General features: G+C 39.0%; 1 protein-coding gene across 2 annotated transcripts; it reads left to right on the forward strand.

Moving 5' to 3' along the window:
- Nucleotides 1-443: 443 nt before the first annotated feature.
- AFG3L2 (AFG3 like matrix AAA peptidase subunit 2) lies at nt 444-26,593 on the forward strand. Of its 2 annotated transcripts, none has more exons than XM_086740600.1 (17): nt 444-585; nt 5,153-5,252; nt 5,736-5,804; nt 7,289-7,404; nt 8,113-8,265; nt 10,483-10,557; nt 12,075-12,199; nt 14,689-14,962; nt 15,564-15,701; nt 18,955-19,108; nt 19,685-19,792; nt 19,936-20,061; nt 20,934-21,044; nt 21,751-21,866; nt 22,793-22,993; nt 24,300-24,494; nt 25,616-26,593. In XM_086740600.1, exons 1-17 carry the CDS (start codon nt 463-465, stop codon nt 25,856-25,858), a joined length of 2,427 nt encoding a protein of 808 aa, XP_086596726.1. In that variant the 5' UTR covers nt 444-462; the 3' UTR covers nt 25,859-26,593. The 2 variants fall into 2 exon arrangements, with proteins under 2 accessions (XP_086596726.1, XP_086596727.1); XM_086740601.1 differs by having other exon boundaries at nt 12,078-12,199.

Consider the following 26,593-nt stretch of genomic DNA (forward strand, 5'->3'; position numbering starts at 1 on the left):
GCGCGTTCCTCGGCGGCGGCGAGGAGGAAGCGAGCTGGGGCGCCCGGGCCCTCCCGCAGCCCCGGCCTCGCAACCAGCCCCGCCCTTCTTAGCAGCGGTGGCCGGGTCGGGCCGCGGCTGCAGCACCACCCGCACGCCTTGACTCAGCAACTGCACCCAGCCGCCGCCCTCACCTCCCGGGCCGCCCTAACAGCCGCCGCCCTCCGCGCCGGACAGCCCGGCCCCGAGGAAGGGGGCAGGTCGCGGAGGTGACGAGCGTGGGCGTGGCCAGACGCAGGGAGACGGGCTGCGCGAGAGGCGGCCGCCGCCAAGGGGCGGGGTTTGCGGGAGGGGGCGGGGCTCGGAGGGGTCCTTCGGACGTAGAGGAAATGCACGCGGCAGCGCGATGAGGTCAGACGTCGCAGGCGGGGGTGGGGCAACGGGAACGGCGGACGCGGCGGGACGAGGCGGCCGGCGGGGGCCATGGCGCACCGTTACCTGCTGCTGGCGCGGGGGAGCTGCCGGCGCCGGGGACTTCCTGGGGTCCTGCTGCAACAGCTGCTCTGCGGGAGGGGCCTGCTGGGGGCGAGGCCCTGCCTGGCGCAGGTGAGGGGCAGGGCGCGGGCCTAACCGGCCGCCGCCCCCCCTCCTCACGTCCCCGTTGGCTGTACGCACGGGGGGAGAGGGGAGGGGAGGGGAGAGAGAGGGGGTCTCGGTTGCCATGGCGACGCGCGGGGCGGCTCCGCAGCTGGCTGGGACCCTAGAGCGGGGGGAGAGCCTCCGCTGCTCGGGGCCGAGGGCTCGTCTCCGCTCCCCGCGGCCTTCCCCGGCTTCTCCTCACCCGCCTCGGGCGGAGGCGGCCCCCGTCTGCTCGGTTCCTGCCCTTTTGGGTGGCGGGGAGCGAGGGCCGGCGGAGGGGCGTGGGTGCGGCTCCTCCTGGTTCGGCAGCCGAGCTCCGTGCGGGGGGAGCACCCGCGGGCATTGCGGGTGCTTCGGCTGCGGGAGCGGCCGAGGAAGAGCCGTGCTTATCAGAGGAGGAGGATGAGGCGGCACCTGAGAGCTGCGGCTGCCGCCGCACCCCGCCGGTATTGCCGGGTTCCCGGCGGGTTTTCAAGTGCTGCGTTCCACCTAATTCAAAAGTACCTCCCTTGCTTTTTCAGGGTGGTGATTCGCGGTAGGTGGGTTTGTGGCTGTCTGCACATAGCATCTGTGCTGTGGGCTGAGGCGTTTGTTTGGGAGTTTGGGTTGTCAGGGCAGCTGAAAAAGAGAAGGCAAGTGGTCAGTTGTTTGCGTTCTGGGATTGCACGGTGCAATAGTGGTACGGATTTGAACCTGCTCTTCTAGTATTAACTGATACATTGTGATGGCTGGGTCTTTGTTCTTAGTAAAATGGTGTAGACTGTGAGCTGTTATGTGTATTGCCCTCGTCAGCCCTACCATATCAGAGGAATGACAGGCCTACGCTATAGCTTGGGAAAAGAGAGATGCTTACTTCCTGCATCTTTCAACGATGTCCTGGGCAGGTTGCTTAATTTTTCTGTATCCTGTAGTGGAGAACAACTGCACCTTTGTAGGTATGAAGGTTATCACTAGGATAGTAATAATTGTGAGATGAGCACACATAAGGATGTTAGTAACTAAGTTGTAAGTATAAATGTATTTTGGTTTTATTGTTGAATTTGTGGGTTTTTTTGGTCAGAGTTGAACATCATTCCAACAATAAATAAAGCACTGTCAGCAGTACTGCCAGTCTGTCAGGAAGCTAATTCTTGTTTCTGTCAATAAAATTTAATGAGTTCTTACTTGGAATGGAACATGGGAGCTATGAAGGGAATTTTGTATTCATTCTGGGGTGTATATATAGGTAACAAATCAAGGAACTTTGTTTTCATAAAAACCATTACTCTTTTTATATATATATATTTTCTTTTTTAAAAAAAAAAGGTGAGTAACTTGGATTAAGTTAGATTTCTTTACCAGCTTTCTGTCTCCACCTTCCCCCAGCATGGGTTTTTTAGAATAGTTTGGTGACTGTTAGAAAATTAAGACTTTTGGCTTAATTTTATTTTGTTTAATTTGGAACTTGTTTATGGATAAAGCTGTAAACTTGTAACTTTGTAGAATTAATGCTTGGTCTTTTGCTTACGTAGCATGTAGACTTCCAGCTTTTGTTTTGTGTAGCCTCAATTTTTAAAAATTGGATTAGAGTTACAAAGTCTTTGTAATGTCAGTAGTTCTGCTTATTTAAAATTCCCTATTTTCTTTTAATATTTGAATTGTGGAAAAGGCAGTTCTTTGGTGTTACAGATCGTGGGTTTATGTTATGCTCTGGAGTAGTAACACTTTCTGGAAAACTGACCTTTGTGTACTCTGCTTATCTTTAACTTCCATTAAAAAACAAGTCTTGGATTTTTTTTAGTAAGGTATCACAAAGTTTGCCTGGGGGGGAAAAAATAGATAGGCTTTTTTTGCCTTCTAAGCTGTGACAGTTCTTTCATCTCCAACTGAGAGACGCTGGGCAGAGTTTCCTGCTAGATAACCCAAAACAGCATCCAGTCCAAATGTGCTTTGTTTGCTTTCCCTCTGCTTAGGCAGTGGGTGTGCTTATCAGCTAAGCTTGCTGTAGCATTCCCATTGCCAGACAACCCAGGGACAGGTCCTGTATCGGGATCAATGTGATCAGTTTTCATACTGATTATTTACAGAGGAAGAAAAAAAAAAACCACACACAACCAACCAAACCCAACAAACTCAAGCCGTTGTTACCAGTGTAGCTTAGTTCTAACAGCTTTTGCATTTGTGGAATGCTATGGTGAAAGGAAACTGCGTGTTTCGGTAGATTGACTCACCTAGCCCTGTCGGGAGCGTGAAAGCATGCCTCCCATGCTCAGTCAGGTGACTTACTGAATGTGCCATGAAGTCAGTTGCTCAGCTTTCTCACAGAGCAACTTCAAAACACTCAGCTCTCAGCATTTTAACTTGACAGATGACTATGCATTTATTCATAGAATTTAGGATCTGTGGAGACAATCCAGCAACAAACCAGTTCATCAATTCAGATCTGCCTCAAAGCTCTATCTGCTTACTCTTCTCTCTCCTTCGCTCCCTCCTTCTCCTCCCTCCCTCCACCACAACCTGATTAAACTGTAACTTAATTCTGTAATAAACCCATGCTCATCTAGCTGGGCCAGGCAGTAGGATTTGGCTTACTCAAGCTTTTCTTTTAAATATGAGCAGTTGCTTTATGTTAGTTATAGTAAAGGCTTCTGAGTATTCCTGTCACTTTACAAATAAAAAGTAATTTGAGCTTGCGGAATAAATAACTCCCGAATTTTTCAGTGTCGTAGGAGACCAGTGACATAGAAGAGAAGCCAGTATTACTGGACATGTCTTTGAGTTTCATGTGCAACATTCACTGCCTCTTTGTATTTGAACTACAGATGGTTTGGGCTGTGGCAAGCTCTGTTTATTTCGTTTCCCACACAGATGTATCCCACTTGTCCTAAAGCTTCTAGGAGCACAGATGCAATTGCTCATGTTGGAGTACTGGACTAGTATTTTAGTGTATATATATTATATATATATATATAAAATATATTATATGCTAGTCCAATAGAGTATTTGTCCTAGTAACTAGTCTCTAGATTAGCTACTCTCCAGACTGCCTGCACTGCACATGCTTTTCATGGTCAGTAAAATAGCCTCTTGAATTTTCAGTATCCGACTTAATCAAAGCCATGTCATGGCACAAAATAATGGCTGGATCAAGCAGCCTAAGAATTCTGAGCTCAGTCTACAGCAAAAGCAAGGATGTTTTGGTATTCCTCTTGGTTCCAGCAGGTGGAACTAGATGGCTGCTCAGAATAAGTCTAATGGATTTTGTAATTCAGTGAGGAGTGGAGGGGGAAGCTCCCAGACAGAAGGCTTCAGGAGAGTTAGTATTCAATTAATGATATGCCAGCATTCCTAGGGTAGTCTTAGCATCTAGTATCTTACTTAATCTAGTATCCTACAAGTTTGTTTAATATGCAAAAATAGGTTTTGTCTACAACCATTGTAACTGGACTATAACAAAATTGCTATGGAGATGCTAACATTGAGTTTTCCTTCACAGATGTAGTCCTAGAGGTCTTAGTCCTAGATGGATGTTTTCTGTCTTGCGTGGACATTTCCAGGACCTGTTATTCACTATTGTTTGTTTGGATTTTTTTAATTGTTTCTTTGAGTCTTAAGGTAAACAGCTTCTAACAAAAATAGAAGGATACTGACTGCCTTTATGGGGCAGAAGGGAATGGAGGCAGAAAGTAAGTTAGCCTATGAGGAAATCTTGATATGAATAATATTATTTTTTTTTCTTAGAAGGGGATAAGTTGGGATTTTATTTAAAAATACGTCCTTTTTGAAGAAAGGGGATTTGATTTCTCTGTAATAAAGTTGCAGTTTACTCTGGTTGTAAGTATTCAGTTATGATACCAAAAGTTTTCTTAAGAATTAGTCATTTAAAATATTCATATTTCTTTCATTGCATTTAAATTTTGAATAACAGTAAACAGTCTTAGAACAAGGTGTGATAGACTTGGGTTTGTTGTGTTTGTATAACTGGATCTTTACCTACGTAGGGGTTTAGGTCTGCTTTTAGAACTGGTGTTCCTCCTTTGTGTTGGTTTCTTAGGTGGATGGATTCAAGTAGTTCTTTCATATTCAGAAGTTACAGATTCTTAACTATTTGGAAAAAGTTGCGATTCTTTACTGAATTATGTTATGTTACTGTGTGGATCTTGCTTGTACCATCACAGTTAGTGTTGCACTTAAGTGTATTTCAACTGGTACTATGAAATATTTCCCATAGAGATCAGTGTGTAGGTATTTAATGTTCATAGCTTGTAGTGTTTCCTGCTTGACTTTTCTCTTTTAGTAGACTGTTGTATTTGTATGTAAGATGAAACTCTGCTCTTAACAAATAAAATAAAAATTTCCTTGCTTTAGAAATAACACATTTGATTGACTTTTCCATTGTTGTCTTACTCTCTGGTCCACAGCAGTTATTATGAAGTCTATTGTAAAGTGCCTGTTGTAAAGTAGTATCTGACTCATTGCAGTTCGGGACTACTAGAGAGCGTGAAGATTCTTGTAGCACCTTCTTGTTGCTTTATATTTATTTTTAATCTTTCAGCTCCATGAGAAAGTTACTACTGGAGTTACTACTGACAGAAGTACTGTCTTGGCAAGTGTAATTGCTGCTTGCAGAAGGCTTTTCTCTCAACCTCCCAAAGGTAATTGCGACTTGGATCAGTGAAGTGAAGCAGACTGCATTCCTTGCTGAGAATTGCACTTGTGTGCCATTTATGTTTATTATCTGTGGGGAAATAAGTTCTTGTACTGACCAGCTATTAATCTTGAGATGGAACATTGATTTATGGGATTTTTAGGAGCTTGAAGAATGACTGCAGTTTGCTCAATTTCATGCTATGCAGTGCAATTTTCTGTTGAACTAAGCTTGTCTATCTCTGGTTTAAAGGATAGCTTTACTTTAGTTTACTAAATACATTTGATATTTTCTTGTCAGCAGTAGTAGATTTATTTATGGGAACCCAGTAGAGCTCTTCAACAAAAAGACAAGAACAAAACCATTTTAGCAATCTGTATGTTGCTAGCTTCTTTGCTGTTGTATACATTCAGCTTGTGACTACTGAAGTGTAATGACAGAATTGTAAACTAAAAAACAGTTATGAGCTCTTTTAACTCTTTCTTAATAGGATTTGAAAAATATTTTCCCAATGGGAAGAAAGCTAATGGATCTAAAAGTACAGCTGGAGAAACAAAAGGTACAAAAAGTTACTTGATTTCAGTTCTTGTGGAGCGTGTGTTCCGTAGATTAGATTTTAGCATAACATTGTGGGTGTGGGTTTTTTTATTTATCTTTCAGAGAAGATGTTTCCACACTAGATTAGTTTAAAAGTGCAAATTGATATGTTTTTATTATATCTATACTTAAACATTATTTTGCTTTCATACAATGTGTATCTTCTGGAATAACATTTATTTTCTCTTACGCTTCTGTTGGAATACTGTCCTTAAATTCTTGTTTTACTCTTTCCCATTAGTTAATATAGTCATGCAGTCAGAGATTCTTTATGTGTATAGTTCTCAGCTTTTCCTAGAGCAAGCTTAAAATACCCATTTTGTTGTGTGGAATAACCAGAATTGTCATTCTGGGTGAGGATCCAGAACCAGCTCTTTAGCCAGGACCAGCCACGTGCCCTGCTGCTTGAAAGAGGAGTTAGTAGTGGCAATGCTAGAAGCTGCCCTGTCTTTACAAGGAGGGGGGTGAATCTGGAAGTTATTAGCAATTTTGAGCAACAGCCACTCCATTGTATCAGGAATCTATATAACACATCTTCCAAGGAGAATGAGAGGCAGCAACCCTGTGAGACTCTTATGACAGCAGTGATAGCAGCAGCAGTTTTCCTTCCACTAGGCCTTGAATGGTAAAATCTAGTGTCATGCCTAGATACCAAAAATACCAAGCTCTTGAAAGAGTTAGGGTTGGAAGGAGCATATGGTAGCGTTGTGCTCCATCTCACCCTCTTGAGTATGTTGACAGATGACATTATGCTATGCCATATGGGCACCTTGTGAGTTGGATGAGTAGAGGAATGATTAAGAGGAACTCCTCAGCTGCAGTTGGCTGTTACTGTGCTGTGCTTGTCTCTAGAATATTAAAAAGGATGCCAACACGTGATATCTGTAAACTCTTACCTTTAAGAGGACCACAGTATTACTGGAGGGGTGAATTATGGGAGAAGGAGATGTTACTTGGAGCTTGTGGTGGTTTGTTTTTTTTTTTTTTTTTTTAATGAAACAACCCAACCCACCCACATACCCCCCAAAACCAACAAAAAACCCCACCAATTTCCCCCCCCCCATCCAATCCCCAGCAAAATGTTTAGGAATAATCTTGCACATCTTGGATTAGTGCAGTAGAAATAAGTTTCAAGCAGTCTCCCTAACAAACTTCTTGTTATATTTGGGACATTTTTCAGTTCTTGGTGCCCAAGTGTCATCAGTTATACAATTAACAGACTTCTCTTCTGATCATAACTGTATGAAATAGATGTCTCTGACAGTTAATGAACTGTAGATCTGTTTTTCTATGGAAAATGCAGTTTCTCACAACCTCTAATTATTGTAGCATTGCACGCTAGTTCATTCTTCAGAACAACTCTGTAATTTTAAAACTAATAAAAACTAGTGTGAGATTGGTGTAAGATGTAAAGATGTAATTTTTGTTATGTTTTGGTTTTGTTAGAAGCAAAGCAAGCTAGTGCCCGACAGCCTAGTGGGACTAGTAGTGGAGGAAGTGGCAGTGGTGGAAAAAAAGGTGGCAAGAAAGAAGAAACTAACTGGTGGACCAGATTACAGAAGGTCTTGACTTTCAAGTATTTTTCTTATGGTACTACCTGTCTTGTCCCCATGAAATAACCTTGTGTGATTTTTGCTTTTTAGGGCCGTATTCTGATTGCCTAAATCCTCCTTAAGCCTCCTGTGCCTAGTATTTCATAGTAACTGGCTCTAGGTGGCTCCCCACTCAGAGCCTTTCATAAATAACAGTTGTGTATGTACCTTCAGAGGCATCTAACTCTGGTTCAGGAAAGTTAATGGAGTTTTAAGCTATATGAATATGGTTGCTAGTAGTCAGTATTCTTATAAGTGGAGCCTCAGGTCTTTAAAAGCTTTGTATTTTGTTTCAGAATGTCAATCTGCAAAACCTGTTGGCCGCACAATGCTTGTTAAATGTAGTTTACTGTTAGTCAGTATTATTTCAGAACAGAGAAAGGTCATATAACAGCAAAACTTTTTTTTTTAATAGAAGTAGTTAGTAGATCAAAAATTAGTTCAATTACTATTTGTAAAACGCTTAAGATTTTCTACTGATGTAATTCCTCAGTTATATCTGAAGTTACTGAAGCCTGTGCCTTCAACTAAATATGCTGTTTGAGAATGTTTGACATTCTCTGTGGTAACCTTGAGGGCAGGGAACAGAAGCCAGAAATAGATACTAGAACCTGTTTGTTTTGTTCTTACTGTATTACAGATTTTAAAACTTTTTTTTTTTTTTCCTCCATTTCCTAGGGTGACATTCCATGGGATGTCAGGGAGTTTCGGATGTATGTCGTGGGAAGTTCTTTTTTCTGGACAATGGTTGTATATTACTTCTTCTTCAGAGTCCCTGGGAGAGAAATCACCTGGAAAGACTTTGTCAATAACTACCTTTCTAAAGGAGTGGTAAGTAGTGAGGGGAATCAAAATGGAAAATTGGTGTGCTGAAGATGGTTACTTCTGCATCCCCGCTGATGCTTGTATTCATGTATCTGTGAAGTGAGAACTGGCTTAAGAGTAACTTTTGAGGGAGAAGAGGATCAGCTTTCATCTTAATCAGTTCCTTGATCTGATATTCTGGATGGCTGTATGAAGATTTGTGTCAGTTCAAGACAGGAGAGGGAATGAGCAGCTCAGGACAGAACTGCTTTGTTGAATAGCTTGTGTTGGTGCTAGTTTACTGTCTTACAGTACAGGTAAGCTGACTTAATGGCTTAAGCAGACACACGAGCTGCCCTCAGAAGAAACTCACTGCTAACCTTAAGCCCTTCCATGATCCTGCTCCCCTGGAAAAAAGTGTCCTGCTTGTTTCATGCCTTGAATCAGTTCCTCAAAATCTGAGGAGCAACAGTGCAAACAGAAAGGTGGGGGTGGGGAATTGAAGGATCCCTTCGAAGGACAGGAAATTGCTGTAACTGTGTTGTAAAACAGCCTCCTTTTTATTTGTTTTATCCTCTATTATTTCTTCTTTCCTTCTTTCCTGGATCCACTACTGGAGCAATCAATTTTATCATCTGTGTCCTATCACTTTGTAGAACTTGGCAACTTTCCACACTTGGAGTAATAGGTTGGTGATGCCTTGAAGTTGGGGAGATTGAGTGTTTTACACAGGCCTTTTCCAGTTCAGGAACCACTAGTTCTTTGGCTCTGTTACCTCCCTGTTTGTAGCTTCACCTGCAGGTTAGGAAAACATTGGCTTGCTTCCTCTTCTAGGTTTCAAAGCTGGGATTTTGTGTTAACAGCATGCTTCCTACTCTTCCATTACTTTGGTAAATTGCTGAACAGGTTTTCTTTCTTTGTCTTCTACCTTTTCTTGTCCAACTGATCTATGCAGAGCTGCTCCGTATGCTTTTTCCCTTCTGCCTAGGCTGCGTGTTACAGTCCTGTTCTTAATTAACAATTCTGTGTGCATCTTGTGGAAAAGAAAACCTTTCCTGCTTATATTTGTTGTGAAGCAATAAGACACTAGCACAGTAAAAATGTTAGTTTAGCTGTTAGTGAACGAAGCCTGAACTCTTGTTGCAGAACAGCATTATGAAAGTGGGTTGTTGCACAAAACGAAGTCTCTTGGGTCTTTGTAAGATGTAGTCTGGATATTCCGATAAGCTAGATATGTAGCCATCAATATTGTTGGTTGCCATAGTGCTGGACAGTTAATGGGGAGAAGGCATCAGCACTACTGGGGTTATACGCTTTTCAAAACAAAGATGTTCAGGTAGTTTTGCATGAAGTCAGGCTAGATCTCGAGTGGCTTCTTAGCTCATGTTTTGCTTCAGTTCTGCCAGAAATGGCCACAGGTTGCGAGTTCAGGGAAACCTTACTAATCTGTGTACAGTTCGGGCCCAACTTGTAGAACCATTGCTAGTTTTAAATGCTTTTAAGATGCCGAAACCAGTTATTTTCTGGAAAGAGGAAGAGAAAATGGAAATAAACTTTAGTTGCCTTCTGAAGAGACCCTGTCAAATTCAAAAAACTAAACATTTGAGAATTCATGTATTAAAAAAAAAAAGCTTAATAGTATATATTGCAATAGTATATATCTGCAAACCTGCGGCTCAGTTCTTGATTTTAATTTGTATGGTATCTGTTGTCTCAACAAAATTCTTCTTTATCTAATTGATGTTATTGTATTTAATGTGGTAGCACAGGAGGCCTTTTGTATTAGGGAAAACAATTGTAAGAGCAAAGTTAAGTTTTCCCTTATTCTGTTCAGTTTGGTTTGTTTTGGAAGCTGCTACAAGAGTTTGGAGTCGTGTGGTCTATTGCTTTTAGTGTTTGACCATTGAAATAGTTAAGTATTGTTTAACTATTTCACTGTATCTGTAATTTGAGCTAAAGTGTGCCTTGGGTTTTTTCCTTGAACAAGAGTATGAGGTTGTCCTTTCGTTCTAAATTCTAATGCGCCAATATTCCTTGCTTACTGATTACAGACATGATTCCTCATGCCATTCCTTAATGGTAAACTGTAGATTGTGTAACCATCCTGATCTACAACATGAATTTTATTTTCCTTAGTGGAAAACAGAACAGGTTCATATTTGTTACTCGTATCTGCTAGCTGTGACGAAAGTGCAGTGGCTGTACACTCAAACACATCACAAGTTTTGTTCTTTCCTCCTGCAGGTGGACAGACTTGAAGTGGTGAACAAGCGCTTTGTTAGAGTGATCTTTGTTTCAGGAAAATCTCCTCATGAATGGGTAAACGCATTTAATACATGTACATGAGACATTAGAAACAGCAAAGCAATCTTTTAGGTAAAGTTGATGCAGAAAAACTGATCTGGAACATTAATAATCTCTTAGTCTAAAACATGTTTTCTACCTTACTGTTACATTATCCTGTGTGTTTTTCGTTTTACTCTACCGATTGTTTTGCCACAGATTTCTTAAAACTATCGCAAGTGGTTCCTTTCTAGCACCATGCTTTTAATACAAATACACAAACAGGAAGAGTGAGAAATTGCTGAAGGTTCTTTATTTTTAACTGCTGTTTTCGATCTGCTCAAGAAAATCACAGACTTAATTGTACATACTTTTGGATCTTTTCTCTTCCAGACTGCTTTTAGCCAGTTATTTGAAAAATAAAAAGAAACATTTAACTCTGTCTCCATTTGATAACTATAGTCTTTAAAACTAAGCTGAGAGTTCTCATTCTTGAGAAAAGTACTTATTTCAGGGAGTTACTTTTCCAGCAGCAGAGTGAGGAACAGGCTCATGCAGGTGAAAGCTCTTCATAGAGCAATACTCAATGGCAGGGACCTATTTAAAAATGAAAAAAAAAAAAAAAAATCTTGTATACAATGTGGAAAATTTAGAAGAGGCATTAGAGAAGCCTTATCTGGTTACCTTGTCCTAGGTGCTGGATTTTTTTTTTTTTTTCCCTCCACTAACTTTCTGAAACAAGGTCTGCAAGTCCCTCTGGGGTAAAGTGAAATCTGCAGCAATTACTTAATCAGTGAGTTTCAGTGTGACTTATTTATACACCTCCTCTTTAGCCCACATACCACTAGTTGCCTTAGTTTCGTTTCTCAATCAGTTAATACTTAGGACAATTCTCTTTTTTTTTTTTTTAAATTTTATTTATTTTTTTAAATTTTTCAATATTAGGGTAAGTAAGGACAAATCAGGCAGGCTATGGTGCAAAAGGGGAGATTTTCTTGGGAAAAAAAAAGAATCTCAAAACTAAAAGGAATGTCTGGATTTTTTTATTTTTTTTTTTAATGTATGGTAGAACCTCATGCTGTCTTTTGTGAAGGCAGCTAACTTTAAAGCTTATATGGACTCCAAAAGTAGAGAGTTGTCTGTCTTAATCAGAAAGGCTGAGACCTTCGGGTGAAACAGTAAGTTATATGGCTGCTGTGTTTGCTCGTTCAGTACTCTATTATTCTGACTGCATAGCTTCCATCTGAAGATCTGTTTACCTACTTTCCTTCCATTTCTTCCTGGAGAAAATGTCAGGATTTCAGTCTATTTAAAGTGTCCCAAAACTATTTGGTGTATGATTTTTGGAGAAGCGATGACAGATACAGTACATTCAGGTTGGTAGGCCTTAGATTTATTAGGTGCACCTTGCATCAGTTGCACACTTTATAAGAGAACTTACACTTCATCCAGATCTGTTCTGTTGTTTGTGTATGTGTTAGAAGAAGTTGGCTTGTAATGAAGCTGGAATAAGATAGGGCACTTTGTGGTGATCTCTGTTTGTTTTTTTATAGCAGTACGTCTGGTTTAACATTGGTAGTGTGGACACTTTTGAACGGAATCTTGAAACTGTGCAGCAAGATCTAGGAATAGAAGTGGAGAACAGATTGCCTGTAGTCTACTCAACAGAGAGTGACGGGTAAGAAGTTGCTTTAAAAAAAGTTTCTGATAAGAAATTACTGTGTTTACAGTAGAATAGAGTTTTAAGACATGTATCTTATGCTTCACTAGGTGGCAGTATTATCAGACTAACAATCATGGTTTTGTTTTTGAATGTTAACTGTAAGAGGAGCTGTTTGGTACTTTATCTATGTAGAAGTCCATATCCTCTTACTCTAAATATAGCTTATTACATAAATGTTTGTTTACAATTAGTTCTTCCTTCACTTAAGCCCTTCCTCCAAGTGACTTGTACTAGAGCAGGAGTCAGCCAGGCACAGCAGTAGAGCTCCAGAGATGACACTCATGCAGATTTTTGAATGGACAGAATTACAGCATAGAACTACAGTATATTAACCGAGATGTAACAGGCACCAATTTCTGCCCATAAATACAGCAGAAGTCAAATTCTGTGGCCTTGCAAAAAGGCAAGAAATTGGTGATTAAGTTAATCACGCTATCCTGCCTGCTAGCAGGAGCTGGAAGACACATCATGCTTCTAATTTCTAAATTGGTTAAGAAAAATAGTACTGACACCAGATTTATGGCATTGCTGCTTCTCCAGTAGGGAATAATACTGCAATACTAGATTTGTAGTCCTTGTATCAGTCTCACGTAGCTGAGTTTTATTGACCTGGACTTTAGAAGAGACTAGAAGTGCTTCTCTGATGTGGTTTTCTGAATGGCTTAGAAAACAGATATAATCTAGTATAACAAGAACGGTTTTCTTTTTGATCCAAGTCAGAAGTTTGAAAATTACTCCTGCTGGTGTCTATGAAATAGGTTTTGTACCATCAGGGAGTTCAGCTTTGGGTGCAGTAGCTCGTATCACTAATTATGATAAAGGCTCATTTGCTGGCTCTCTTGTGTTTTCTTTCTTGATACTGTGATGTGTATTTCAGTTTTTGGGGACAGAGAGGAAAGTTTGGTTTATTTCTCCAGTGTGTTTTACCAAGCTGCTGCTGCCTGTTTGTCTTGATGGCAACAGGAAAAATGGTAGCCTTAACTCTGGACCATCCTGCAACTTCAGATAGAGGCTTTCTGTTCCCTGTTCTTCTATAAACTCTCACTGCCTCACTTCTGTGTTTCTGTCTAATGGGGCATGCTCTTGAGGATGGTCCATAAATAAACCTGTTGAGTCTTTATTTAAACAAATCTTGGAAAAAATGAGTGGATGGGGCAACGCTGTGCTTGTGCAAAGAGGCTGCGTGTCAGCCTGAGGCTTCTCACAGCAGACTGGGAAAAGTACGTCAGTTCCCATGTCTTCTTCAGCCTCACACAAATCTCTTACTTGCTGAACCTCTCTCTGACCACAGCCTCTCTGGCACTTTCTTCCTTGGTGTCTGTTCTTCATAGGATACATTGCCCATAACTTCTTGCTCTGCCCCAGAAATGCCACAGGAAACAGGAGAGAGCAGCAGTTAAGTGATCAGAATACTGCTGTTCCCTGCTGAATCTGAATCTACTCAATACCACAGAATAGGGAAAAATCCTTCTTTTCCTCTTCATCTCGGAAATGTGGGTTATCAGTAAAGCCTGGAAATCCTGTGCTTACTTATGGTAGTGCTTCTTTTCAGCATTTTGTTTTTACAGAGTGTTGGCAGAACGACTTATGAGCTGTTCCTTGAAGGCCTTGTGACTCTGTGCAGTGCTCAGATACTATGATAATGAGGACTGTGTTAGTATTAGGATTTTTGGCTTGTACAGAGCTGTGCTAGAAAGCTGGAGGACAGACAGTGAAGGATAATGGGCAATGAATAATTAAGAAAAACTCAAGCAAACAAAAACCCCCAACAACAAACAAAAAACCACTGGGAAGAGAAACTGAGACATTGGAAGAAGAGAATGGAGAAAGCCTTAAGGGAATAACAGCAAGATTCTGCTTTGGAGAGAAATTTCTGCCTGAAGTTGTAGCATACACCAATTACATGCTACCTAATACAACAACAAATATAAACATTTTCATAAACTAGTCCTGTGAATTTACCTTTGAAGGGTACAGAAAATTAGCTACTTCTGTTCACTAGGAAATGCAGTTCTCCTCTGTCAAAACTCAATGTCACTTAATGTGTTTGGTCTAAAAATAAACTAAAAATAATGTTGGAAAAAAAAAATCAAAACTGTCACTTCTTAAACAACAAGTGTAGAAATATGTTCCCCCCTCTAAGATTATTAATATACATTTTCCCAGGATTGTGAGGGAAGGAGGATGGACAATGAAAAATTAATTCCAACTCTTCCTTTAATTATAGTTATAAAAGCTTTTTTGGCCTGTTATTTGTTCTCAAATTTATTTTCGTTATTTCCCAATCTCAACAACTTGCAATAACGTAAACATTACAAGTTAATAGAGTGTTTGTCCTGAACTTAAGGGTTGCTTATGTTGGAACGAACATTTTGCCTGTTATATGCCGTAATGAATTTCTGTAATATATGTGGTTTTCTGTTTTGTTTGATTTTTCTCCACAGATCATTTCTGCTGAGTTTGCTGCCTACAATCTTGATTATTGGTTCTCTACTGTACACATTAAGAAGAGGTCCTGCAGGCTTAGGTCGAACGGGGCGCGGAATGGGTGGACTGTTCAGCGTGGGTGAAACCACAGCCAAAGTCCTTAAGGATGAAATAGATGTTAAATTCAAAGATGTAGCTGGCTGTGAGGAGGCCAAATTAGAAATAATGGAATTTGTTAACTTTTTGAAAAATCCCAAACAATATGAGGATCTGGGAGCAAAAATTCCGAAGGTAAGGAAATTACAACTTGGCACATAAAGGCTTTATTTTTTTGGTAGTTCTCAGTATTCTAAATTGGACTAGGAATGTTTACATGTGTAATGCTTTCTAGGTTCGTTCTTCTCGCAGTCAGAAAAAAAAAAAAATAGGCATTAGGTTCCAACAGTATAACTGTGGTGCCGGAAGATTTGCCTTGTGGAATACTTTGTGTTCACATCGGTCAGAAATGATACATAGCATGCATGCGTACCATCACTGTTATATGTAACTGTTACAGAATTGTCGTTTGGCTGTGTTGTCGTGGGAGCCCATCTGATGACATACTTCTTCTTTTCTTTTCTTCTTTTTTTTTTTTTTAATGTCAGTCAAATAAAACACCATTCCCGTAAATCTAAGACACCATGGCAATGTTGTAGCTAATTTTTTTTTTTATTTTTTCTCCTTTTGCTGGTTTAAATGAGTGATCAATCTTCAGTTTGTTTCCTTGCACAGTTTTGACTGTGGTGGAAGAAGAGCCAGTGGACTCAACATCATAACATGTAGATCTTTCAAGTAAGATATTTCATAGGGTTATGTTTTCTTCATGAGGAAAATATACCTGTTTCTCTTGCAGGGGGCAATTTTGACTGGTCCTCCAGGTACTGGAAAAACACTTCTAGCTAAAGCTACAGCTGGAGAAGCTAATGTACCGTTTATCACAGTCAATGGCTCGGAGTTCTTAGAGATGTTTGTTGGTGTGGGTCCAGCTCGAGTAAGTCTTTGGCCTTGCTCTTTTGTTTCATTATTGGTTGTTGAAAGGGTGTTGTCAAGCTTGGGAGGCAAACAGTTTGATTGTAGCTGAAGTTCTGTCATCTTGGCACACTACTTGCAAGTGATGCCAGATGCTTGTCTAAACATAAGAATCGTAGATGTACCTTTCATAAAAGGAACTAACACAGTTCAGTGTGTGGTTGTAGGCCATCAGGACCTTAAGGGTTTACCTGTTTGCAGGACCTTAAGAAAACAAAACCGAACTGTACAAGCTGTGCTCTGAAGTAAATTTACTAGCTGAGTCAGAAATGTCTAGCTCATTTGACTACTGCTATGGGAATGTCTGCTCTTGCTCTAAATTGTTCCTGTTTGGTGAAGAACTTTATTCTTTCTGTGGCGTCAAACTCTTAGATATAAATAGTTGTCTCGGACACACAGATGAGGTTCTAGTTGAACTAGGAGCCCAAGGGTCATGGAGCTAACAACTGATCTTCAGAAGATCAGGTGATTTAAATAAGTAAACATATGTGTGTAACTTTTTTTTCTGCTCTTTTGCCTTTACTCTCTTAAAGTAGCTCATTAAAAACATATTAAGTTATGTTCCAGTAAATCCATTTTAATTGAACTATTTTTTATTACAACTATATTTCAAACATTCAGTTTTAAGTCTGTCTTCTCCTGTCTAGGAAGGAAGAACACTTAAATCTGCCAAAAAATATTCTATAAACAAGTTACTGATATAATATTTTACAAATGTGGCAGGTAACACAAAAAACCAAGGTTCCTTATAATGTCCAAAGTTTATACTTCACTTCCAACAGCTCATACTTTCACCACACTCTAACCATCTTGTCTTGCGCCTTAAGAAGTATCCTGCAAGGTTTGGACACGCTTTTGGAAAAGTAAGATTTGTTTGCCACAAATTTTGCAAACAGACTTAAGGAAGTGTACCATAGTTTTTACTCATGTTTAAAAACTAATTCTGCGAGCATGAAATGAAAATACTTTAGGTTCTTGATTTGAACTTGAAATTTGACAGGGAATGGCTCTTAATGTGGTTTTATGTCCTATGAAAATTCATAGGAAAACTCATTTTGACCAAGTTCTGTAAAGCCCTGAAAAACTGCAGCTTTTGTATGTCTGAATGTGTTAGACGTTATCAGATAAAGTTTCCAAGATTTGATCCCTAGTTTGTCACAGCTGTGCATGCACATGCCTGTTGCAAGCCTAGCTCTCGTGATGGGCTTTTGCTGGACTTCTTCCAATAATATAGGTGGGAAAAGATAAGCGAAGCAAGGTAATTTTGGGTCTTCTGAAAAAAGAGAAGGGGAATCGGGGACACGTGGAGGTAGGTAGGCACAGAGCTTGGAACTGAGAATCACAGGAGCTGTTCAGAGAGTTAAATGCAGAAGCTAGGTGGGAGTGGAGGCTTCAATGAGGATGCAGAGGGAGACCGGAAATGTGTAAGGAAATTGTCAAAAGGAGCTGCTATGGAGGGGAGGAGGGTATAGACAAAGACTGGAGAAACAGATGCAGAAATGGGTAACAGGGTAAGAAAACATAGATGGTGACTGAAAAAAGTGACTGAAAGCCAGAGGGCATGGAGATGGTGATCCTGTATCTAGGATGAGTGGGACTTGAAAAGGGGACCACACGGTGTAGAAGGGACTTTACTGAGAAACAGTAAGAAAAGAAACTGATTCATATCCTCTGGGAAAGGATTAGATATCCTGAAATAATAACGGTACTGAGATGGTTATCAGCTTTTACTGCAAAGTGGAATCTGTTGACATAACAGTTGCTGCTTTGGCTATGAATCAAGGTTTCAACACAGTTGATAATTTCCGATACCTGTAGAAAACAACATGAGAGAGGGTTTTAGTTTCATTTCCTGTGCATTTAGTAAATAGGACAGTTGTTAATGATGCTAAATTGATTATTTGTAACTTAGGATATGCTAGAATTAAAACTGCTTACACAGCCTTGATTCCTTTGATGGTGTGTGGCGGGGGTGTGTGTATATGCATTAGGGTAATTTTTAGTTTTGTTCCATCTGAAAAAGAGTTGTGTTTTTCTGGATCTCTGTCTCTTTCCAACCAAAAGATAGTTCATTTCGAGCATCTGACACTTTTTCCTTGTTTATCACATTCCTTCATGCTTTATTGATTGTACTTTTTTTTCAAATTCTGTTTACAAATCGGAGTTACTTTTCTGTAGTAGAGCGTACTGTCCAAAATTCGTATCTCTTCACATCTGCTCTATATTGTTTGTCATCTGAGGAACCATCTCTAAAGTACAAAATAGTAAATCTCTGAGCTGCATGTAATTCCCACTCAGGTCAAAATTCTTCCATAATTTTTCATTTCCTGTTTGCTCCAGTTCCATTCCTCAGTTGTAGGTCTGTTAACTTGCTGAACTGGTTTTATGAGGTCCTTCAGATACATTTGCAAGCAGAGTAACATTGTAATGCTGCATCTTAAAGCCAATCACACTGTGCTGTACACAGTGCTACTACAGTAGAACTTGATAAGTAATGTCTTTACTTATCTGAAGTCCAAAAAAAATTTCCATTATTTGCTTACATCTTAGCCATTTTTCCAGGCTTCTAGAAGTTAATTTAGCTTCCAAATAAATATTTGGAGGTGAATTCAGTTTTCGTACTCCATGTAATGGAGAGGCAGAGTCAATGTTTATAATAGTATATTGTTAGATTACAATGATAAGCACTTGTAAGTAAGCCTTAAGTTCACTGCCGGAACTACCTCACCCTGTTCTAGCTGCAGGAAAACTTACAAGATTTTTTTTCCTTGGTATGACGAACTGCTGTGTGGTAGTGTGCCTGTTAGCATTCCAGTTCTGCTTGTAATACTGTGCATTAAATAAGAGCTTAAAAGAGAAATCTTGCTTTATATCTCCAAAGTTTGGCGGCTTTTAGAGCTGAAGTTGAAGATGTATTTCACTTATCAGGAAAAGTGGTTATTTCTTAAGGCTCTTAAGTTGTTTCACGTTCTTAATTTGTGGATTGAGAAAGGATTTGTCAGCCACTGGGCCTCTGTTTTAGTGATTCTTGTTAGGCAGCAGTTACGGCATAACCTACTGTTGCCTTGCAAGCTGACTGGAGGCTTGGGAACACTTACTCATAACCATACTCAATCACAGCGATACTGCTAGTGATGTACCTCTTCCCCTCCTACCCACCCCCATCTCTGAACAATTACAAACCAATCTGATACACCTTCTGTTCTCTTATTAAGGTTAGAGACTTATTTGCTCTTGCTCGTAAAAATGCCCCATGCATTCTCTTCATTGATGAAATAGATGCAGTAGGAAGGAAGAGAGGAAGGGGTAACTTTGGAGGACAAAGTGAACAAGAGAACACGCTCAATCAGCTTCTAGTAGAAATGGATGGTAAGTATTGAATGTCTCACATTATAATAACAAGGATAAAGGAAAGAACAACTGCACGTGTTCAGACCTGTTAACTGAGATTTGGATTCTAGCTTAAATATAAATTGAGTGTGTTTCCTTGTTTCCTGAAATGAAGAATGATGACTCATTTTGCTGCAGCCTGATGTTTTGCTAAAATTTGTTCAGGAAAAAGAGCCATCATTCTGCATTTGATAACTCTTTGTCATAGATGAATAGGCCAAAAAAATTATTTGCATGAGACCAGTCTGTCTGGAAAAAAAAACCCAACAAAACAAAACAAACAAAAAAAAAAAAATCAAAACAAAACCAACAACAAAAACCAGCATTTTGAAGATAAAGTAGGATTTGATATAGTACTTCACAAAGCAGAGCCCAGGGCCATTATTTTTGCTTGGTATGAAGAGCTGGACAATGCTCTAATAAATGGAAGTATTTTCAGATTTAAGATCACTTGTTTAAACTGTCAGTTCTTGTGTGGCCCTGTAAAGCAGACAGTCTTCTCCCCCCCCTAGAAACTATATTTATACACGTTTTCTCTTTACATTTCTTCAACAGGATTTAATACAACCACAAATGTAGTAATTTTGGCAGGTACTAACAGGCCAGATATTTTAGACCCTGCTCTAATGAGGCCAGGACGCTTTGACAGACAGATTTACATTGGTAAGTTTTATCTGCATCACTGTATACTTCTGCATTTGCAGAACACTACTGAAATCACTGCAGCTAGTTACATATGTAACGGCCTTGCACACGTTCAGTTAGAACATATATGAGAAGTAAAAATGTACTCTTTAATCTTACAGGACCCCCAGATATAAAAGGAAGAGCATCTATTTTCAAAGTTCATCTTAGACCTCTGAAATTAGACACTGTCTTAAATAAAGATAATCTAGCAAGAAAACTCGCATCACTAACACCTGGTTTTTCTGGTAAGTGACTCAATGCCGCTGTTCTTCTGCGTTTCCTGTATAAGCTGTAGGTATTTTATTTCCCTACCTGGTTTCTCATTGCTATCATTTGTGTGCGTATTCTTCCTTTTAATAAGTTTGTTCAATTCTTTGAACACTGCTAGAGGAGACCTGGGTTTTGTGGAGTTTGTGTGAATATTCCGTAGGGGAATTTCTGTTTCTGGATGTAAAAACTTCTCCCTGGAAAATGTACTGTAACCTTGTGTTGCATTAAGAGTGGATGTGAGAACTTTCATTACTGGCTTGTAATTAAATCCATTTAAGATCTGTGTTGACCAGCAGTGGAATTATTCACCGTTTTCATGGTCTGTATAAAACTGGTTTTCTGAGGTCTGATTGTCAATTGCAGTGATAATGTTTTAACTAAATTATCTCAATAGCATTACTGCAAATGATGTTAATAAGAAGTGGATGACTTGAAACCAAGTAACGTGAACGGATATCCTCTAAAGATACATCAAGGTCTAGGCTGTACTGGATCTATATGTAGGAAACTTATCCTGCTAAATATATAGTAGTTTAAGTATAGTCTGTTGCAGACAGAAAACGTTCAGAAGGTAGGATATATCGTTTAAACAAGTACTTCACTCATAATAAGCTCTATTTGGTAGCTGTCTACCCAAGAGAAAAATCCTAAAGCCTATAAATATAGTACATGTATTTAAATATTTCTTAAAGAACTATGCTATGTGTAAGGAATTATTTCAGAGAGCATTGATTTTCAAGCTCTATGAGAATCTATAGAAAATTAATTCTAGATAAGATCATCTTTGTGATAGGCTGAGAGAAAACTGTTGAAAAGGATCAGTAATTTATGCCTTCTCTGCTTTTAGGTGCTGATATTGCTAATGTTTGTAATGAAGCTGCTTTAATTGCTGCAAGGCATCTCTCAGATGCTATAAACCAAAAGCATTTTGAGCAAGCAATTGAAAGAGTTATTGGAGGTAGGTGAATTGCGTCAATCATTTCTCAAACTGTAATACAACAGGTGACTTCCTTTTAATTAATATATGTGTGTGTGTGTATATATAGACACACACTCTCACACACACACACACACACACACACACACATATATATATATATATATATGCTGTCCGCTATATATATATATGTAAAGCAATGCTTTGAGTCTTCTTCCTGTTCTTCAAGGCTGGTTTTTTTTTTTGTTTGTTTGGTTTTTTTCCCCTCTCCTAAACACATTTGAGATTTAGAAGTATCCTGTCTATATTGCTGACTTCTGTAATGGAGAAAGGGGTAGGGAGAGAATTTTCTAATTGCTTAAAAATGGCAAAAGGAGTAGCTGTTTTGATTTAGCAATGCTTTTAACTGTTGTTAGCCTGGAATAGTTTAGAAAACTTTGATTTTTAAAATGGAAATGTTTTATTTAAATGTTTAAATAATCTTAAGAAATTACACTTTGAACCTAGAAAATCTTGTCAAGGAAAAGGTTACAGTAAAACTTGGAAGATACAAATTTCTAAAACTTGCAAGTTTTGGTTTTTGCTTGGTTGGTTTGTTGTTTTTTAACTTTATCAATAGATTGTATACATGGCATCTAGGTATTGCTCCCCATCTTTCTAAATGAGATAAGAGATTTCAGTGGAGAAAGGTACGTCTGAAAATATTAATAAATTTTATTTTATAAAGGTTTGGAAAAGAAAACTCAAGTACTGCAACCAGAGGAGAAAAAGACAGTAGCATATCATGAGGCAGGGCACGCAGTTGCAGGATGGTTTTTGGAACATGCTGACCCACTCTTAAAGGTAAGGGAAAATAATTTGAACTAGTAATTTATTAGCAGGATGGACAGCATCTTTTTCTCTTCTTCACATTCCCTCCTCCCCTCAATGTTCAGAGGGTATTAAAACATGTAATCTCGCAAAAGACAGTGTAGATTTTAGAGTACTTTTTTGGTTCACTACTTGTAGCTTTCTTAACTGTTTCTGACTTAGCTGTTACAGGGTTTGTACTATAAATGTCCTTAGAAAGTGAAAGTGACCTATCTTTCCATGTGTCTGCCTGCCTTGATAGTTGCTCTTTCTCTGGGGCTTTTAGCACAGAGCACTGGTTGAAGTTAATCTTACCAGGTTGTGCAGATAGATGCCTCTTCAGGAATATAACTATAAAAATTATTATCTAGAGGCTGATTTTAGTTTTAATTTGCCTTTTGGATGCACAACTTGATAAGTCAAAGATAAAGGAAGAAGCACCCCAATCTGCCAAATGTGCTTTAACATTTATAGTTTGGCTTGTCTCTGTTCTTAATCTCATCTGACTTTCAAGCTTAAAATTCATCTTGTGCAATTCACTGCTGGAAGGAAGGACATTAGTAAACATGGAAACTCCTCCAACTATTCAGAATACTAAAGATGCAGAAATGTTGTATCTGTTACAGAATACTTAAAGCCCAATACATAACTCTAAAAGAATTGTGTAAAAAATACCATACAGTCTTTGGAAAAGATATGACAGTGGTCTTACCTTTCTTTTCCAGATATTCTAGTAGTTGTTATCCCAATTTAGAGCTAGCCAGGGCTTTTAAGGATAAATCACAATGAGGGCAAAACTGTAAATGGAAATAATGTCTGAATTAAAGGGTAAGTATGGTGTAAGTTGTGGTATTAAAACTTAAGTCAAACTGAAAAATGCTTTATGTCTTTTAGTGCAATTCTGTTAATTTTGATTGTAGGTATCTATAATCCCACGTGGTAAAGGACTGGGTTATGCTCAGTATTTACCCAAAGAACAGTATCTTTATACCAAAGAGCAGCTACTTGACAGAATGTGCATGACTCTGGGAGGACGTGTATCTGAGCAAATCTTCTTTGGAAGAATTACAACTGGTGCCCAAGATGACTTGAAGAAGGTGACCCAGAGTGCATATGCTCAGGTATGTGCTTAAGTGAGACTTTTTTCTTAGTTTTCTTTATTTACTACCTAACACTAATATTTTGAAGTTATGCAATTTGATCAGGTTTGTCAGTCAAAAGCCTAGTTTCAAAAAAAAGTTATATAAATAAACATTATGCTGTTGTATAGAGATGCATATTAACTAGCATAAATGAGTAATTTGAAATCTTATCAGTGTAATGACTCACCTAAGTGTAGCTATGTGCTACACACAGGTGTGTTATTCCATTCCGGCATCAGCACAAAAGATGTCATTTTATAAGAGGCTCACCTCTCTGGTATGCTTCTTGTTGCCCCAGTTCTGGAGTAAATGTGTAATGAAACCCTGTTAATGTTAATTTTATGGGATCTTCAGTGACTCTTACTCAATTTTAAATTAAAAAATATTTAAGTATAGACTTCTGTTCATGTTAACTAGACATATTGTCTCCAGAGAGAACTGAGGCCTTATTTATTTAAAAGTATTACACTTTTCTTAAGGAAGCAGGTTAAGATGCTTAGTTCTAATGTTGAGATCTCTTTGAATTCTGAATATTCTCTCATACCTATATTGATCTTGCAAGACCAAGCAGAGAAGTGCCGCTTCGGTAACCATGAAATTTCTAGTAGCCATGGAGTGAATACATAAATAGTAGTTTGAATAGTAGCATAAATAGCCTCTGCTAGTGTAAAATGCAACTTAAAAGATCCATACTTGGCAACCAGAGGAGTCAATATTCAGTAATGAGTCAAGCAAGACAGAAGCATTTTCACCTTTGTACGGGAGTGCCTTGGGATGAAGTACAGCATATGATTTTTGCATGATAGGACAAAATCCTCAAGACTGTAATACTTAACTTCTCTATATGGATGAGTGGAATATGCTAGACTTTGGAAGCATTTTGAATTGTAAAAACACTTCTGTTTCTGGTACAGGAAGAGAGTTTTACTGCTTAATGAAGGCTGAAGTGTTTTTCTATAATATCTTAGTGTTTAAACACTAAAGCATTGTGTACATCGTGAATAATCACCTTTAAATGGTGGTATTTGCCCTTCATTTTCATCAGTAAAAAGAAATAAGTGAAAGTCAACTAAGGTACTTTAGCTTAGGTAGACTTGAGTTTTCAGGGGAAGGTTGGTTATAGAGGAAAAGATCGGGTCATAGCAAAACTATTTTTTTCCTTTCAGTTTTGTTTACCATATTTACATCAACATACCCTAAAATCTTACTAGCTCTCCTTTGTTTGTTTTTTTTAATTTGATTTTATTCTACACCCCACCCCCCGCCCTCTTTCTTTTTTCTTCAGATTGTCCAGTTTGGTATGAATGAAAAAGTAGGGCAGATTTCCTTTGATCTCCCTCGTCAAGGAGACATGGTATTAGAGAAACCTTACAGTGAGGCAACTGCCAGATTGATAGATGAAGAAGTACGGTCGCTAATCAACATTGCTTATGATAGGACATTAAGTCTTCTGACTGAGAAGAAAGCAGAAGTGGAGAAGGTGAGCATTACAATATTTTTAGCCACCAAGTTCCAGCTGGTAAGGCAGAATCTAAATTGAACTGAATAGATTAAAAATAGTCACTGTGCGAGTATGTGAGGAAGCTTGCTCAAAAACTATTCTATGTAATCTTGAGAGTGTGTCACAAGACTTAAATAAGTAAATAGAAATTTCCTTTTGTGTTGGAACCCCTCCGAGGTTCTCGTTAACATGATTTACATCCCTCTCCCCTTATATGGCTAATATTCATTTGGAAAGTTGGAGGGATGAGTCTCTCCACTAAAGCTGGCTAGTAGACATACTAGACAAGTATGAAACTTAAACCCAAACACAAAATACCAAGATTTCAATTCATTAGGCTAAAAGAAACTCTCTAAGAAGGGAAAAACATATAATTTCCTTTCTCTGAATTCCTTTTGAACATTAAATAAAAGGTATCTTTCTACCATCTTCCTTCTCTGCCCCTTGGCTGCTTGTAATTTGCCTCGCTGCAGCTGAGATTACCCTTGTGCATATTCCTCCACACCAGACAGCCTGATACAGCAAAAGGATAATAGGCATCTGATGGGCTTTCTGACAAGAAGACAAGTTTGCATGAATTCAGTAAATGGTGGGAGTAGTAGGTCACCATACTGATAGAAGATCACTGAATATGGCTTGTGCTAAACAGTGCACTCGCTGACCCAAGAAGGTTACAAACTACACTTATACAGTATGGTACGCATTAGTATTTTATGGTGCTCTCTAGCTTGTAATATAACAGCAGCCCTATTGAATCATCTGGTTTGATAGGGAGGGAATGCTTGTTTTAATCTGTAGCTTAATGTCTTGCATCAGGAGCCTTTTGGCAACAGTGAAAGACTGCTGTTCTGAAGCAACAGTAACAGCAATGGTGGCCCATTGAGAGCGCACCTTGCTAAATCTTAAAAGTAGGATTTAAAAAAATGGTGTATTTGCTACCTCAGTGCTCACAGGGGAGAAAAATCACGTATTAAGTTAACTATGAGCAACTATCCAAATTAATCGGTGCTGAATTTGCTTCCAAACTGGCTTAAACTCTTCCAAAGCAGAGAACCAACTCAGGTATTTTATACATGTGACATAGCTTATTGCCATTCCAGGTTGCCCTGCGACTACTGGAGAAGGAAGTTCTTGATAAAAGTGATATGTTAGACTTGCTTGGCCCAAGACCATTTGCCGAAAAGTCTACTTATGAAGAATTTGTTGAAGGTACAGGAAGTTTGGATGAGGATACTTCACTACCAGAAGGCCTTAAAGACTGGAACAAAGAGCGTGAAAAAGAGAAAGAGGAGACAACAGACGAACAGGCTGCTAGGCAGATCACAGGAGGGATGCCATTTTAACTGCGAAGTGTGTGGTGATGTTGACTTGCACTCTGGAAGAGAAACAAACTCACCTAGTTTGTATTTCAAAACAAAAAAATATTTATTCAACCAAACTGTATTAGGGATGGGTGGAAGAGTGATAAGGACTTTCTGCTCCCAATTTACATATGTGAGATCATCAGTTCACTGGTAAAAGATGATCATCTCTCATTTGTCAGCTGAAGAAACACACATTGGATTTGAGCTGCAGTGGAATGCCAGAACTGAGCCTCTCAAACTTTGAAACTGTTCAGATTCATGTACAAACTTTGTGGCACTGGTCTCTTTTTAAAAATGTATGTAAGCTTAAAAAAAATAATTTTTTTTGATTATTCATCTAAAGTATACCTGTATGTGACCTGTTTAAAAAAAAAAAATCAAACAATGCATTGTTGAATGCTTAGCCAAAGGTCTGGTCTTACAAAGTACTAGCTTTGCAAAACTATCAGCTCCTTCATCTGGCCCTTTTCCCTCCACCTTTGATTTTTAAGAGTTTGTTTACAGAGAACTGCCATGTAAGTTGACAGTGAAATTAGACACCCACTTAAATATCATAAAAGGTACTCATGGTTCCGTGTCTTTGAGTCTGAAACTCAGTTTGGCTCCTGCAGTTTTATTAGTCAGTTTTTTACAGAGTTCTGTAAGATATTGAACATATGAATGTGTTGTGTAAATACAGTTTGAGTCAATAAAATCAGTACTTTTCTGAACAAA

Source organism: Chlamydotis macqueenii, chromosome 2 (assembly GCF_036417535.1).
Source record: "Chlamydotis macqueenii isolate bChlMac1 chromosome 2, bChlMac1.mat, whole genome shotgun sequence".
NCBI lineage: Eukaryota > Metazoa > Chordata > Aves > Otidiformes > Otididae > Chlamydotis > Chlamydotis macqueenii.

Coding starts and splice junctions, on each gene's coding strand:
- AFG3L2 (XM_086740600.1), top strand. CDS start 463: ATGGCGCACCGTTACCTGCTGCTGGCGCGGGGGAGCTGCCGGCGCCGG. Junction 7,405..8,112: donor GGTGGACCAGATTACAGAAG/GTCTTGACTTTC, acceptor TCCATTTCCTAG/GGTGACATTCCATGGGATGT. Junction 15,702..18,954: donor TTGGTGTGGGTCCAGCTCGA/GTAAGTCTTTGG, acceptor TCTCTTATTAAG/GTTAGAGACTTATTTGCTCT.